Source organism: Tauraco erythrolophus, chromosome 5 (assembly GCF_009769465.1).
Source record: "Tauraco erythrolophus isolate bTauEry1 chromosome 5, bTauEry1.pri, whole genome shotgun sequence".
NCBI lineage: Eukaryota > Metazoa > Chordata > Aves > Musophagiformes > Musophagidae > Tauraco > Tauraco erythrolophus.
In genome coordinates, this window is record NC_141469.1 from 82301120 (window position 1) to 82313830 (window position 12711).

Sequence of the window (12711 nt, forward strand, 5' to 3'; positions counted from 1 at the left end):
CAGCCCCTAAGCAGTAAATGCCTTTAAAAAAAACTGATGATACAGGTTTCCCCAGCCACTTGCAGCTGCCAGTTTTTCATGATCTTGGCCGCTCAGGTGGGCGCTGTTCAGGAGCCTGTCATCTCGGAGCTGCTCGAACAGGGAACACGTTTTGGTCGTGAATCATCACGCCTGGGTGATGTTATAGGACAGGGCAGAGTCGAGGTAAGGAGACTCGTCGCAGAATGAGGGAACCACAGTACCACACTTGGGAAGGCTGAATTTATGAAATACACCAAAATGGATTTGAAAAGCTGGAGCAGCAGTTACCATTCTAGGGACCGTGTGTGATCAGCTAACAGGGTCCCAAGGGATAAACCAACTATAATTCCATCTTATTTAAGCTAGAAGGAATGTGGTGGGTAAGCAAGCAGCTCTGCCCCACGACAGCTTTTTAGCACGACCCAGTTCAATGGGGTGCTTCATGATACGCCCAGCGTAAAGTGCATCCTCATAATTTTATTCACCATGGAATATGCTTAAATGCCTTGCTGAATCAGCCTAGGAGAAGAAAAAAAGTGCTGATGGGAACAGGACGTCTATTCTTTCTTCGTCTTTGCAATCCTGCCACATCTCCTACAGCAAAACAAGCAGCACTTGACAAGAACGAAGACAGCAATGGCTGTACAGGTGAACAAGAATGCCAGAACATCCAGGCTGTGGTACTGGTACCAGGTGAGATGGTGAGCAGCTGGTCTCAAGTGCTTTGCTCCTTTGTGTCGCATGACAAATTCAACCCAGAAGACAGCTCTGTCCAGAGGCTTAACTGGCTGGTCATGGTGTATCTTGGATAACCAGAGCGCGTTTTCCTTATAGCTGGGGAAAAAAGAAGAAACCAAGGAGATTTGTCACTGATTCCTGAAACAACCTGTTCAGCACCTGGCAGTCCTCTTGAGGAAGGCAGACAGCCCTCCTTTCACTTTCATCAGTGTTATTTAAATATATTGAAACTGGCCCAGTTTACTCCTATCTGCATAAAAGTGGGCTATGAACAGTAATAGAGAAAGCTGACCTTTTGCAAAGAAAAGTTCTTCAAAGTTATTCCAGATACTCCTTTACAAGAAGAAACATGGAAACATTTGAAGCATTTTCTGGTCCAAGGTAATATGGTGTGCTGGGTTTTGCTGAGACAGGGTTAATTTTCTTCACAGTAGCCAGTATGGGGCTATGTTTTGGATTTGTGCTGGAAACAGTGTTGATAACACAGGGATGCTTGAGTTACTGCTCAGCGGTGCTTACACAGCATCAAGGCCTTCTCTGCCTCTCACGCTGCTCCTCCCAGCGAGCAGGCTGGGGGTGCACAAGGAGCTGGGAGGGGACACAGCTGGGACAGCTGGCCCCAGCTGACCAAAGGGATATTCCAGACCATATGACATCCTGCTCAGCAATAGAACTAAGGAGGAGGTTGGCAGGGGGGCACGTGCACCAGATTTCATATGGATCTTTGAATGCCCGGTCATCATCCAGATTGTTGTAGATCTCCTCCTCCACAGCCGATTCCCTCCGGTACTGGATACCTCCGTCAGTGTTGGTCCATTTGCTTCAGGAATTTGCAAATTCTTCTGTGAAGGGATTCCTGTCCTTCACACTTGACAGGAGTCACTGCCAAAGACTGAGGACTCCTGCCTTTTTCCCAATCCCTTTCTCAATGGCCTTATCCTTAGTAAGGGATCCCAGCTGCCAGGCTTCCTTACCCTCTCGTTCCTGACTGACAGTAACCTAAGGATACTGGTAACCCAGGGGTAGAAGAAAGAATTGGAGCTACAGACAGAGTAGACATAATTACAACTAGATCTGTCACCCAGAGCCTCCAGAGGATTTATAACAGCAGAGAACAGAAAACTGTCTCAGGAGCTGCTCTGGGCTTTCTAAAAACAATTTTTCTCAAAGGGATGATAAAATGCAGTAGAAGGAAAATCAAATTCCTGATCTCCTTTCTGAGAAATGCTGATTCTCAGACATGAAAGGTGGTTTTCATCTGAAACCCAAACTTGAGCTACTTAGTATGTGTGGTTCCCAGAAGAGCCAGCAGAATTTCTCACAGCAGCAGCCCAAGATTTCCATAAACCTCATCCTCCTGTAAGGCAGGAACAAAACTCACGTGGAATTGTTAATGACTGTATTCAGTGCATCAACTAGGTCTTCCGTCTTCAGTGTGCTGACATCCAGCCCAACTGCAGCTCCCTTTGCCGTCATGTGAGCAATGTTGTCGTGCTGGTCGGCAAAGATGGGAATCCCAACCATCGGGATCCCGTGGTAGATAGCTTCGTAGATCCCATTGGTCCCACCGTGAGTAATAAAGGCCTTTGTCAAGGGGTGGCCTGGAACAGGGAAGGAGAGGCACGTGTAGTGGCAGCTGTGGCAGCCTGCGTTCACGGAGACGTGAGCACTGCAAACTACCCGGGCAAGTGCACGGCTAGAGAAAGGAAAAGCCCTGACCTCTGCATCAGCATCAGGGCTTGCACACTGAGCTTTCACTTTCCTCTTTATTTTGATGCAGCGTGTGAATCAGCACGTTCTTCCATCCTACTCCAGAGCTGCTTCAGCCCTTCTGCCGTTGGGCAGTTCTACTTCTAACGTGGTTATCAGGTTCACAACAGCCCCTACTGCAGCCTTGCTTAGGTCACGCGTTTTGAAGAAGGAGCCCTGGAGATTAACTGCAAAGCCCAAATCCAGCTCCAGAGTACAGGTCTGCTTTGATACTTACTCCTGCCTACAGGTGCTTCTTAGCCCTTCCAGACAATTGCCGCCAAGCTCTATGAGACAGAGGCTTTGGCTTTAGAGATCCATCTTTAGAGCTAAGCTCGAGTTGCCGCTGCCTTGAGCCACGGCTCCCTGCTCCCTTCACAGTCTGGCTGTGTCTTCCAGGCTTCTTGCACAGCCACGCACCTTCAAGTCAAAAGCAGGCTAGGAAATTAAGTCTCCAAGAGCGAATCTCTGCTCCTTAAGCTGCAACACTAATTGTAGCCACAAGTGTTATGTGGTTCTTTTGCCTGAATAAGCCATTTCAGTGGAAAAACTAAGAAGGAAACAGTTTTTCAAAGGGCACAGTGCATCCTAGATAGAATCAGTCTCACCAAGCAGGTCGTTTTGGGGTATCCAGTCATAAATCCTGGTGTTGGAGCCCAGAGTTTCAGGTTTTTTCCCTTTGTACCGCCAGAGGACCTTGAACAGAGGAAGGATAAGATAAACACAGAGCACTGACATGCCCTTCTGCATTATTATGTGTAATCTCGGGCTTTATCTCAAACCGAGGTACCTTTTCCCAGTAATTCAAGTAGTTTGGGCTCCACTTCAGCTCTTTGATTAGCTATCAGGTGCTTACTATTAAGATTGCATCGCGTGACTTTTCTGTTCTGGCCTATGGACACACTGCCGTGTCATTCGGTTCAGAGGGGGGGAAGCGCCAGAACTCCCCATGAGCTGACTCAGCCATCTGCCTCTGCAGAGCCCAGCTTCCCAGCTGTGGCACAGCCAGTGGAGGTGCAGGCAAAACACAGCCCATTCCAAACGTACAAGGCTTGCTGAAGGCAACAGGAGTGACAAAAAACAAGGCGAGTTGTTTCAGACTTGAAAGGAAACTCACCTTTTGTGGGATCTGGCTGAGGGCTCTGGCAATGACATTGCTTTTTTCATCAGGCATGTTGTAGACCATTGACCCGAGAGAGAAAACCACGATGCCGTGTTCCCCTGAGCTCTGAACAAATTCTTCCATTTCCTGGGAGAGGCAGGAAACACACTGTCATGGTTTGATGTGGGTGGGGGCGGAGGTTCTGGTGGCAGGAGAGGTGCTTTGTTCCCTGTGACCTCCCCGGTTTTGGAACCGGGTTAGACTTGATTCTGGCCACCAGATCAGACTCCCATCCCCCTCGGGGTTGAGCCAATCGGTGCCTCTGCGAATTGTCCTATTTATGTCGGGACAAAGGAACCGGAAAAGGTGCTTTGCCCGGGATCGAGCAGAGAAGGGAGGAGGGCACTGCCCCCGCTCCCTGGCTCCCGGCCGGGCAGCTGCCTGCGTCGGGCCGGCGCCGCCCACGGAGAATGGCGGCGGCGGAGCCAGCTGGGGAACTCGGGGGCACCCCACTCCCGGGGTGCCCACTGGGCTGAGTTCACCCAGAGAGGACTGGGATCTGAGAGAAACAGCCGCATCGACAGCAGGTCAGTGAGGATGGAGCGGGAGGAGGTGCCGGAGCCGAGTTTCCCCTGCGGCTGGTGGCGAGATGGCAGGCGTCCCCCTGCAGCCAGGACGGCCTCGGTGGAGTAGAGACCCACTCACAGCCCATGGAGAGGAGATGCCTGAGCCTGAGGATGGTCGTGTTGGGGTGCACGACAAGGCAGAGAGGCATCTGGAGTCTGCGTGACGACCCACGCTGGAGCGAGTGGCTACAGCTCCCTAAGAATCTGAGACTGTGGTAAAGCCCACACTGGGGCAATCCATGGGGAAGGATTGCATCCTGTGGGCTGGACTCACGCTGGAGAAGTTTGCGGATTTTTCCTCGTGAGTAGGGGATCCACTGGAGAAGGGGAAAAGGGAGTAAGGACTCCTCCTCCTTTAAGAAAGAAGCAGCAGTAACAGCACGGAATGAACTGACCTGCACTCCCCCAGTCCCTGCCCCCTGCACCACTGGGAGGAAGGAAGGTGTCGGTCTTTAAGATCTGGCTTTTTTTCTTTATATCCTCTCAAGTAACCAGTTTTGTTTCCCTTTGTCCTTTTAAGTAACCGTCAATAAATTGTTTTGCTTTTAAGAAAGCCAAGTCTGTTTTGCCCAGGACCATGGTTGATGGGTGCTCCCTCTGTTCTTGTCTCATCCCTCAGTCCCTTTATTATATTTTTCTCCTCTCCAGTTTACTGGAGAAGGAGCGACTGTGTGAGTTTTAGTTGCTGGATCAGCCTAAAACCACGACACACACTAAGAGTAATTATGCACTGCAGATTGCAGGGTTTTCTGTGCACAGGAGAGCACACCCTTTTTAGCTCTTGAAGGAGATGATAGAAAGGTCTGTTAGAAAGGCATGGTAATAGCCTGTCCCACAGAGGGAGAAGAGTTTTGGGAAGTGAGTTGGCAGGGCTCATAGACAGAGCTTCAAACTAGGTATGAAAGGGGGTGGGGGTGAAATCAGGATCACTGGAAGGGAGCCGGAATGCAGTATGCCAGTGCTTGTGGAGGAGGAATGCACTAGCAAGATCGCACAGTCTTGTGAATTAGCAAGGGATCAAGGTGTCATGCCAGGTTGCAGACAGAGCACAGGGGTTGTTGAGGGGTTGGTTACTGTGGAAACATCTGAGCATCATCAGGGGGCTCCAGGTACCTCATCAGGGACCCAACTCAAATGTCTCTATACGAATGCCCACAGCTTGGGCAATAAACACGAGGAGCTGGAGATGCTTGTGAGCCTGCAGCGCTATGACCTGATTGGCATCACAAAGACATGGTGGAATGACTCCTGCGATTGGTGTGTTGGACCAGAGGGGTATAAACTGTTCAGGAAGGACAGGCAGGGGAGACGAGGAGGGGGTGTTGCCCTCTATGTCAACGAACGGCTAGAATGCATGGAGCTCCACCTGGCAAGTGATGACGATAGAATCGAGTGCCTGTGGGCCAGGGTGAAAGGAAGGGTAGAAGACTTTACAGTGGGAGTGTGCTACAGACCACCCAGACAGGAGGACCAAGTGGATGAGGCCCTACATAGGCAGATAGAAGCTGCTGCTCGTTCACAAGCCCTGATTCTCATGGGGGATTTTAACCACCCTGATATCAGTTGGAATAACAACACGGTGGGGAACAAGCAATCTAGGAGATTCCTGAAATGCATTAACAATAACTTCCTTATCCAAGTGATAGAGGAACCAATGAGGAGAGGTGCCATGTTAGACCTCGTTCTCGTCAATAAGGAAGGGCTGTTAGGTAATGTTGAACTCGTGGGTAGCCTTGGCTGCAGTGACCATAAGATGGTGGAGTTTGAGATCCTAAGGGCAGCTAAGAGGGGGAAGCTCAGCAAGCTTGAAACCCTCGATTTCAGAAGAGCTGACTTTCACCGCTTCAGGAACCTCCTTGGTAGTGTGCCATGGGATAAAGCCCTGGAGGGACTGGGAGCCCAAGATTGCTCGTTGACTTTCAAGGATCATCTCCTCCAAGTTCAAAGGCATTGCATCCCTAAAAGGAAGAAATCAGGCAAAAACACCAGGAGACCTATATGGATAAACAAAGAACTCCTGGCTAAATCAAATACAAAAGGGGAATACACAAAGCATGGAAGCAGGGACTGGTAACCTGGGATGATTACAAGGAAGTTGCTCGTGTACTCAGAGACCAGGTTAGAAAAGCTAAGGCCTGACAGAGTCAAATCTGGCCAGCAATATTAGAAATAACAGAAAAAGATTTTATAGGTATGTGAGAGAAAAAAGGAAAACGAGAGAGAATGTGGGGCCCTCCGGAAAGATACGGGTGACCTGGTTGCTGAGGACATGGAGAAGGCTGAAATATTCAACAACTTTTTTGCCTCAGTCTTCACTGGCAACCACTTGAACCACACCACCCATATAACAGAGGATATTGGCTGGGTCTGGGAGAGTGAAGAACCACCCAGGGTAGGAGTAGATCAGGTCCGAGAACACCTAGAGAACCTCAAGGTGCACAAGTCCATGGGACCTGATGAGATACATCCATGGGTCCTGAAGGAACTGGAGGCTGAAGTTGCTAGGCCACTAGCCATCATATTTGAGAGGTCCTGGCAGTCTGGTGAGGTTCCTACAGATTGGAAAAGGGCGAACATAACTCCTATCTTTAAAAAAGGGACCAAGGACAAGCCGGGAAACTACAGACCAGTCAGCCTTACCTCTGTGCCAGGTAAAATCATGGAACAGATTTCCTGGTAGCTGTACTAAGGCACATAAAAAATAACCAAGTGGTTGGTGACAGCCAACATGGCTTCACTAGGGGCAAGTCGTGCCTGACTAATTTAGTGGCCTTCTACGACAAAGCTACAGTGCTGGTTGACGTGGGTAAAGCAACGGATGTCCTTTGCCTGAACTTGTGCAAGGCGTTTGACACTGTCCCACATGACATCCTTGTCTCTAAAATGGAGAGAAACGGATTTGACAGATGGACCACTCGGTGGATAAAGAACTGGCTGGATGGTCGCACTCAAAGAATTGTGGTCAATGGTGCGAGGTCTACATGGACACCAGTGTCAAGCGGTGTCCCTCAGGGGTCTGTTATGGGTTCAGTGCTGTTCAACATCTTTGTCAGCGACATGGATGACGGCATTGAGTGCACCCTCAGTAAGTTTGCCAATGACACCAAGCTGTGTGTTGCCATGGACTCACTTGAGGGAAGAGATGTCATACAGAGGGACCTTGATAGGCTTGAGAATTGGGCCAGTGCTAACTGCATGATCTTCAATAAATCAAAATGCAAGGTCCTTCACCTGGGTCAGGCCAATCCTAGGCACAAATACACACTGGGCACAGAGTGGGTTGAGAGTAGCCCTGAAGAGAAGGATTTGGGGGTGTTTATAGATGAGAAGCTCAACATGAGCTGGCAGCGCACTCATGCAGCCCCGAAGGCCAACCGCATCCTGGGATGTATCAAGAGAAGCGTGGTCAGCAGGTCAAGAGAGGTGATTCTTCCCCTTTACTCTGCTCTTGTGAGACCCCACCTTGAATACTGCGTCCAGTTCTGGTGTCTCCACCATAAGAGAGACATAGATTTGTTGGAGCGTGTTCAGAGGAGGGCCACAAAGGGCCACAAAGATTAGGGCAGCCTCCTAATAGCTGCCTTCCAATACCTGAAGGGAACCTACAGGAAGGCTGGGGAGGGACTTTTTACAAGAGTGTCCACTGATAGGACAAGGGGAAATGGGTTTAAGTTGAAGGAGAACAGATTTAGATTGGATCTTAGGAAGAAATTCTTCAGTACAAGGGTGGTGAGACTACGGAATAAATTGCCCAGAGAAGTTGTGGATGCCCCCTCCCTGGTGGTGTTCAAGGCCAGGTTGGACAGAGCCTTGAGTAGCCCGATCTAGTTGAGAGGCATCTCTGCCCATGACAGGGAGGTTGGATTAGATGATCTTTAAGGTCCCTTCCAGCCTATGCCATTCTATGATTCTATGATCGTGAGGCATGAGCACCTCCGCTGACAGAAGGGCACTGCAGAGATAGACCTGGCCTTGTGCAAAACAGGCACTGCAGGAAGGAGCAGGAGAAGCTGAATCAGGTAGCAGAAGCTTTGTCTTTTGGAAAGCAAGTCAAGCAGTTTCAGGACACATTTCTTTCAGAGCACAAGCAGCAGGAACGCATCCTCGCACTGGCCTGAGAGGGCAATATCTGTGACACCCTCTCCAGCATAGTCAGCCATGGTTCTGGATTTTCCTAGAACAAGTACTTCACGTTTCACAGCTCTGCAGGAAGGGACAGTGCTGAAAACTGACAGGGTTTTTCAACATCCTGATCAGAGATTCATCAGTCACTTGTTTAGTCGGCCAGTTCTCTATTTCTTGCAGTGCAGCTCATGTTGCCAAACAGATTTCCACGAATCAGACCAGTAGGTCTTCCTGATCCTTTTTTTAGTTAGTGCCATCAGAAATGGAGCAATAGCATCCAAAAGAGAACGGCTACTCATTTCCATCAACTCAACCCCTGCTACAACAGAGTGGGAAGAGAGTGGGAAGGTTTCTTTCAGTAGACAACTGGCACTGAAAATTCCCTACCTCCTCTAAGGCTCCTACAGGAGTGATAAGCTAGACCAGAACTTGTTGTGTTGCTGCCATCAGTATCTGGGAGTTTCAAATTCCACCTGAATATTGCCAGTCACAGCAGAGAGTAGGCTGGAGATGCTGATAATTTTACTCCCTTTAAGATGTCTTACACTAAGCAACAATAGAAAAAGAGATTTATCACTCCTCTCTTTCTGCAAGGCTTGATTCCATTTTGTCTGGAGAATTGTTCCATCACACTGTGTTTTTACATCAGGTATTTCAATGTTATCATGGGCTGCAAGTTGTATCTCAGTATTCAGTCTTGCACTTAACTACTGTGAGGTAGCACCTGTTTCTCTTAAAACAAACACTGTATTCCCTCCTGCTGACCTCAGCTATCCTCTTTTAAGACAGCAGGCTGCAAACCCAGCCCTCAGTTTGCACAAGTATGGACAGATTGCTGAATAGCTCTGTGCTCTCTTCTTTCTTTAAGAACGAGCTTTCTCAGGACGTGGCTTTCACGATGTATCAGGGACAGAAACAGGTTTGTTTTCTGCTGGGTAAACAACCAACTAATGACAGAACAAAGTTGGGATACCTTTGGCAACGGCTTTGCAGGCTGGCAGTGAAGTCCTCCAACAAACTCAAAGTTGGGCAGCAAAGGGCGTGGAAATTCAACATCCCAGTATGTTCTGATTAACCATATCTCTGCTTTCCCCATCGTCTCACACAGAGTTGTGGGCCTTCCTGTGGACAAGGTACAAGAGGTTTACAACACACGAGACCAGTTTTGTTTGCAGTAGATTGCGAAATAGGAGCCTTATCTTTGTCTTTTGGCACTCCTAGTTTATCAAATCATGAAATGAAAACATGGACACATCCACAACTATTCCTTGCCCTGCCCTGCGTTCGTCTTGGCCAGTTGCCACGAACAAGGCAATACAATCTTAAAAAGGATTTTTGTAATTTTCCATTTGGAAAAATAAATCTTCTCAGGTACATGTTGCAAGTTGTCTTTGCAGTATTATCCCCACAAAGTGGAACTGGGGAGTAAAAGGGTTAGAAGCGTTAGTAAATGATTGTCCAAAGCCAGCCTAGTGCAAGCAGGACCCAAGCTAAATAAGCAGCAAGATAAAAATTATCTGTAGGGCATCTTTTTATACTACTTGATCAGCATTATCATTTACACTAGTAATTTGTATTTGATTTTATTTTAACTAAAGAACAATGAGTCAGTTACAAAGTCGATGGAGACAAAAATGAAGCCTGCCTTATAAGTAGAGTGATATAAAGGTGTAATTAAGTCTTATTTGGTATTAGGGGGAAAAAAAATCAATCCAGGGAAAAGGGACTAGTTGGCAGAGCACAGAGATGTTCTCGGGAGATGCAGGAAGAGATTGGAGGGCAGCAGAACAGATGCCCTTGTGCTTACTATTCGCTCGTTATCTGTCTAAACAGCTATTCTCTACAAGATTCAAAGTCCATTGAACTAAAAGGTCTCTTTAGTAGACTTTGAGTCAACCCTGAGTTGTACTAGGTTGGAACAAAAATTTCAGGTATGTATGTAGTGTAAGGAGACGATTTCAAACTCTGAATGGTGGATGAAAGGGAAAGGTGACAGTTTTTGCATTTATAATTGGAGAATGTCAGCTCACGCTTTCCATCCTCTACTACGCAGGGCTGCAAGATGACACCTCCGGACGATGCATGCAATGTGAAGGAAGGGTGCGTTCTTGCTCTGCGGTTGTCCAGAGACGGCGAGTGTTCCTAGTTACGACAGGGTTAATTCCGTCCCTGTGTTGTCATGGAGCTGTCTGTCCTGCCTTACACTTAGTTAAGGAATGACTTTGCCCTCCAGCCTTTGTCTACTGCCATCTTCATTGTGGAAGTGCCTGTCATCAAGATGAAGAGGCAACAACTGTCCTCTGAAAGCGCTAAAATGGGCATCCAGCTCACTGGATCACCGAGCTCCCAAAACATTCAAAAGGCACAACCTATGCAAGAGGAGAAACCACTCAACGGCTGCCTTACCTAAGACGTTACTGTAGTACCCATCCCATTCATCTCGCCAATGCTTCAAGAAAAATAAATTCATGTAAAAGTAAAAGAGGAAGTTCCGTAGTCTTTCCATGAAGGACATCTGGTCGGTCAGCCCCATTGTGCTAGCAGGCACATAAGAAGGTGGGGATGGGAGCCCACCGCACAGCCGCTCTACCACGTTCCCATCAGAGAAGCGGAAGCTGTAGACAAAAGGGATTCCTAGGATTTCTGCTACAAGCTCCCCGCCTATAGTCAGGGGGTCGGCGATCAGAACATCAAACTTCTCCTGCTGCAGCTTTGCTATCAGCTGAGAGTTCTTCATCAAGCTGTCACAGGTCTGCCTTGAGATATAGCTAAGGAACTCCACATCCTCCTTCATGTGCCACAGGATCTCCCAGAAGGAGCGATTAGAGACCTCAATCATCCAGAAATTGAGGAAGTCGTCCATGAGAGCATTCAGGGTGTCCATGGAAAAGGGGACTTCCAGGACCTCAAAGGTGAAGGGGGAGGAGGTGTCTTGGTAGTCGATGAGCAGATTGCTTGAGGCCACCAGCACAGTCACTTCATGACCCCGGAGTACGAGCTCTTCCAGCAGCACTTTCACATTGATCCAGTGACTTGCATCAGTGGGCCAGACCACCACCTTCCCACAAAAGCCAGTGCTCCAGCAGCATGCGTAGGCACAGAGCAGCCAGAGGAACCTTGGCACCATCATCTCAGGAGTCCATGTACAACTCCAGTGTGACTGAGCTGGAAGCAGTTCACTGCTCCAGTGTGCAAACACTTCAGAGGCAGCCAATAAAAGTGAGATCCACTTGATGCCAAGCTTGGCAAGAGGGCATGTCAGAACACTGAACGACACTCATGGGAGAACTGGGCAAGCAGCAAATCCCGTTCTGGAGTCTCCTGCGGAGTCACAGCTAATCTCACAATGACAGCAACTCCTGGTTCTGCTCACCACAAGGGGCATTTTGCAGCATGTGAGGACCAAAAGCTCTTTCCCTGTGGTGTGGTTTAATCTTGACTGATAGACAGATAAGCACCACAGAGCCTCTCACTCCCCCGCAGCAGGAGGGGAAAAGTTAGAGAACTCATGGGTTGAGGTAGCTTAATAAGCAAAAACTAAAAAGAAAACCAAGACAAACAAGTAATGCAAAAAGAACAATTGCTCACTAGCAGCCAACCGATGCCCAGCTCTCCCGGAGCAACAGCAGCCCTGCCAAACTTCCCCCCACCACGGAGCTGTTTTTGTTGAGCACAACATCACACGGTACAAGATATGGCAGATGAAGTTGCTAAGCCACTATCCATCCTATTTCAGAAGTCGTGGCAATCTGGTGAAATTCCCACTGACTGGAAAAGGAGAAACATAGCCCCCATCTTTAAAAAGGGAAAAAAAGAAGACCCAGGGAACTACAGGCCAGTCAATCTCACCTCTGTGCCTGGCATGATCATGGAGCAGATCCTCCTGGCGACTATTCTAAGGCACATAGAAAATAAGGAGGCGATTGGTGACAGCCAACATGGCTTCACTAAGAGCAAATCCTGCCTGACTAATTTGGTGGCCTTCTATGATGAGGTTACAGCATTGATGGATAGGAGAAGAGCGACTGACATCATCTGCCTGGACTTATCCAAAGCATTTGATATTGTCCCACACGACATCCTTGTCTCTAAACTGGAAAGACATGGTCTTGATGGATGGACCACTTGGTGGATAAGGAATTGGCTGGATGGTCGCATTCAAAGAGTTGTGGTCAATGGCTCGATGTCCAAGTGAAGGCCAGTGACGAGTGGTGTTCCTCAGGGGTCAGCACTGGGCCAGTGCTATTTAACATCTTTCTTGGTGACATGGGCAGTGGGATTGAGTGCACCCTCAGCAAGTTTGCAGATGACACCAAGTTGTGTGGTGTTGTGGACACGCTGGAGAGAAGG

The 12711-nt window shown here is 48.5% G+C and overlaps 1 protein-coding gene across 1 annotated transcript; it reads right to left on the reverse strand.

Moving 5' to 3' along the window:
- Positions 1–501: 501 nt before the first annotated feature.
- Positions 502–11535, reverse strand: LOC147528771 (UDP-glucuronosyltransferase 2C1-like). The gene is made up of 6 exons (XM_086612572.1): positions 10768–11535; positions 9335–9483; positions 3626–3757; positions 3117–3204; positions 2141–2360; positions 502–855 (listed from the first exon to the last, which is right to left on the reverse strand). Exons 1-6 carry the CDS (start codon positions 11489–11491, stop codon positions 579–581), a joined length of 1590 nt encoding a protein of 529 aa, XP_086468698.1. The 5' UTR covers positions 11492–11535; the 3' UTR covers positions 502–578.
- Between the last annotated feature and the right edge of the window lie 1176 nt (positions 11536–12711).

What these genes read in the sequence shown, in the direction of transcription:
- LOC147528771 (XM_086612572.1), bottom strand. Translation starts at nt 11,491, where the DNA reads ATGATGGTGCCAAGGTTCCTCTGGCTGCTCTGTGCCTACGCATGCTGC. An exon ending in TCAGCCAGATCCCACAAAAG is followed by an intron (nt 3,205 to 3,625) that starts GTGAGTTTCCTT and finishes CCTCTGTTCAAG; the next exon opens with GTCCTCTGGCGGTACAAAGG. An exon ending in ACAGTCATTAACAATTCCAC is followed by an intron (nt 856 to 2,140) that starts GTGAGTTTTGTT and finishes TTTTTTCCCCAG; the next exon opens with CTATAAGGAAAACGCGCTCT.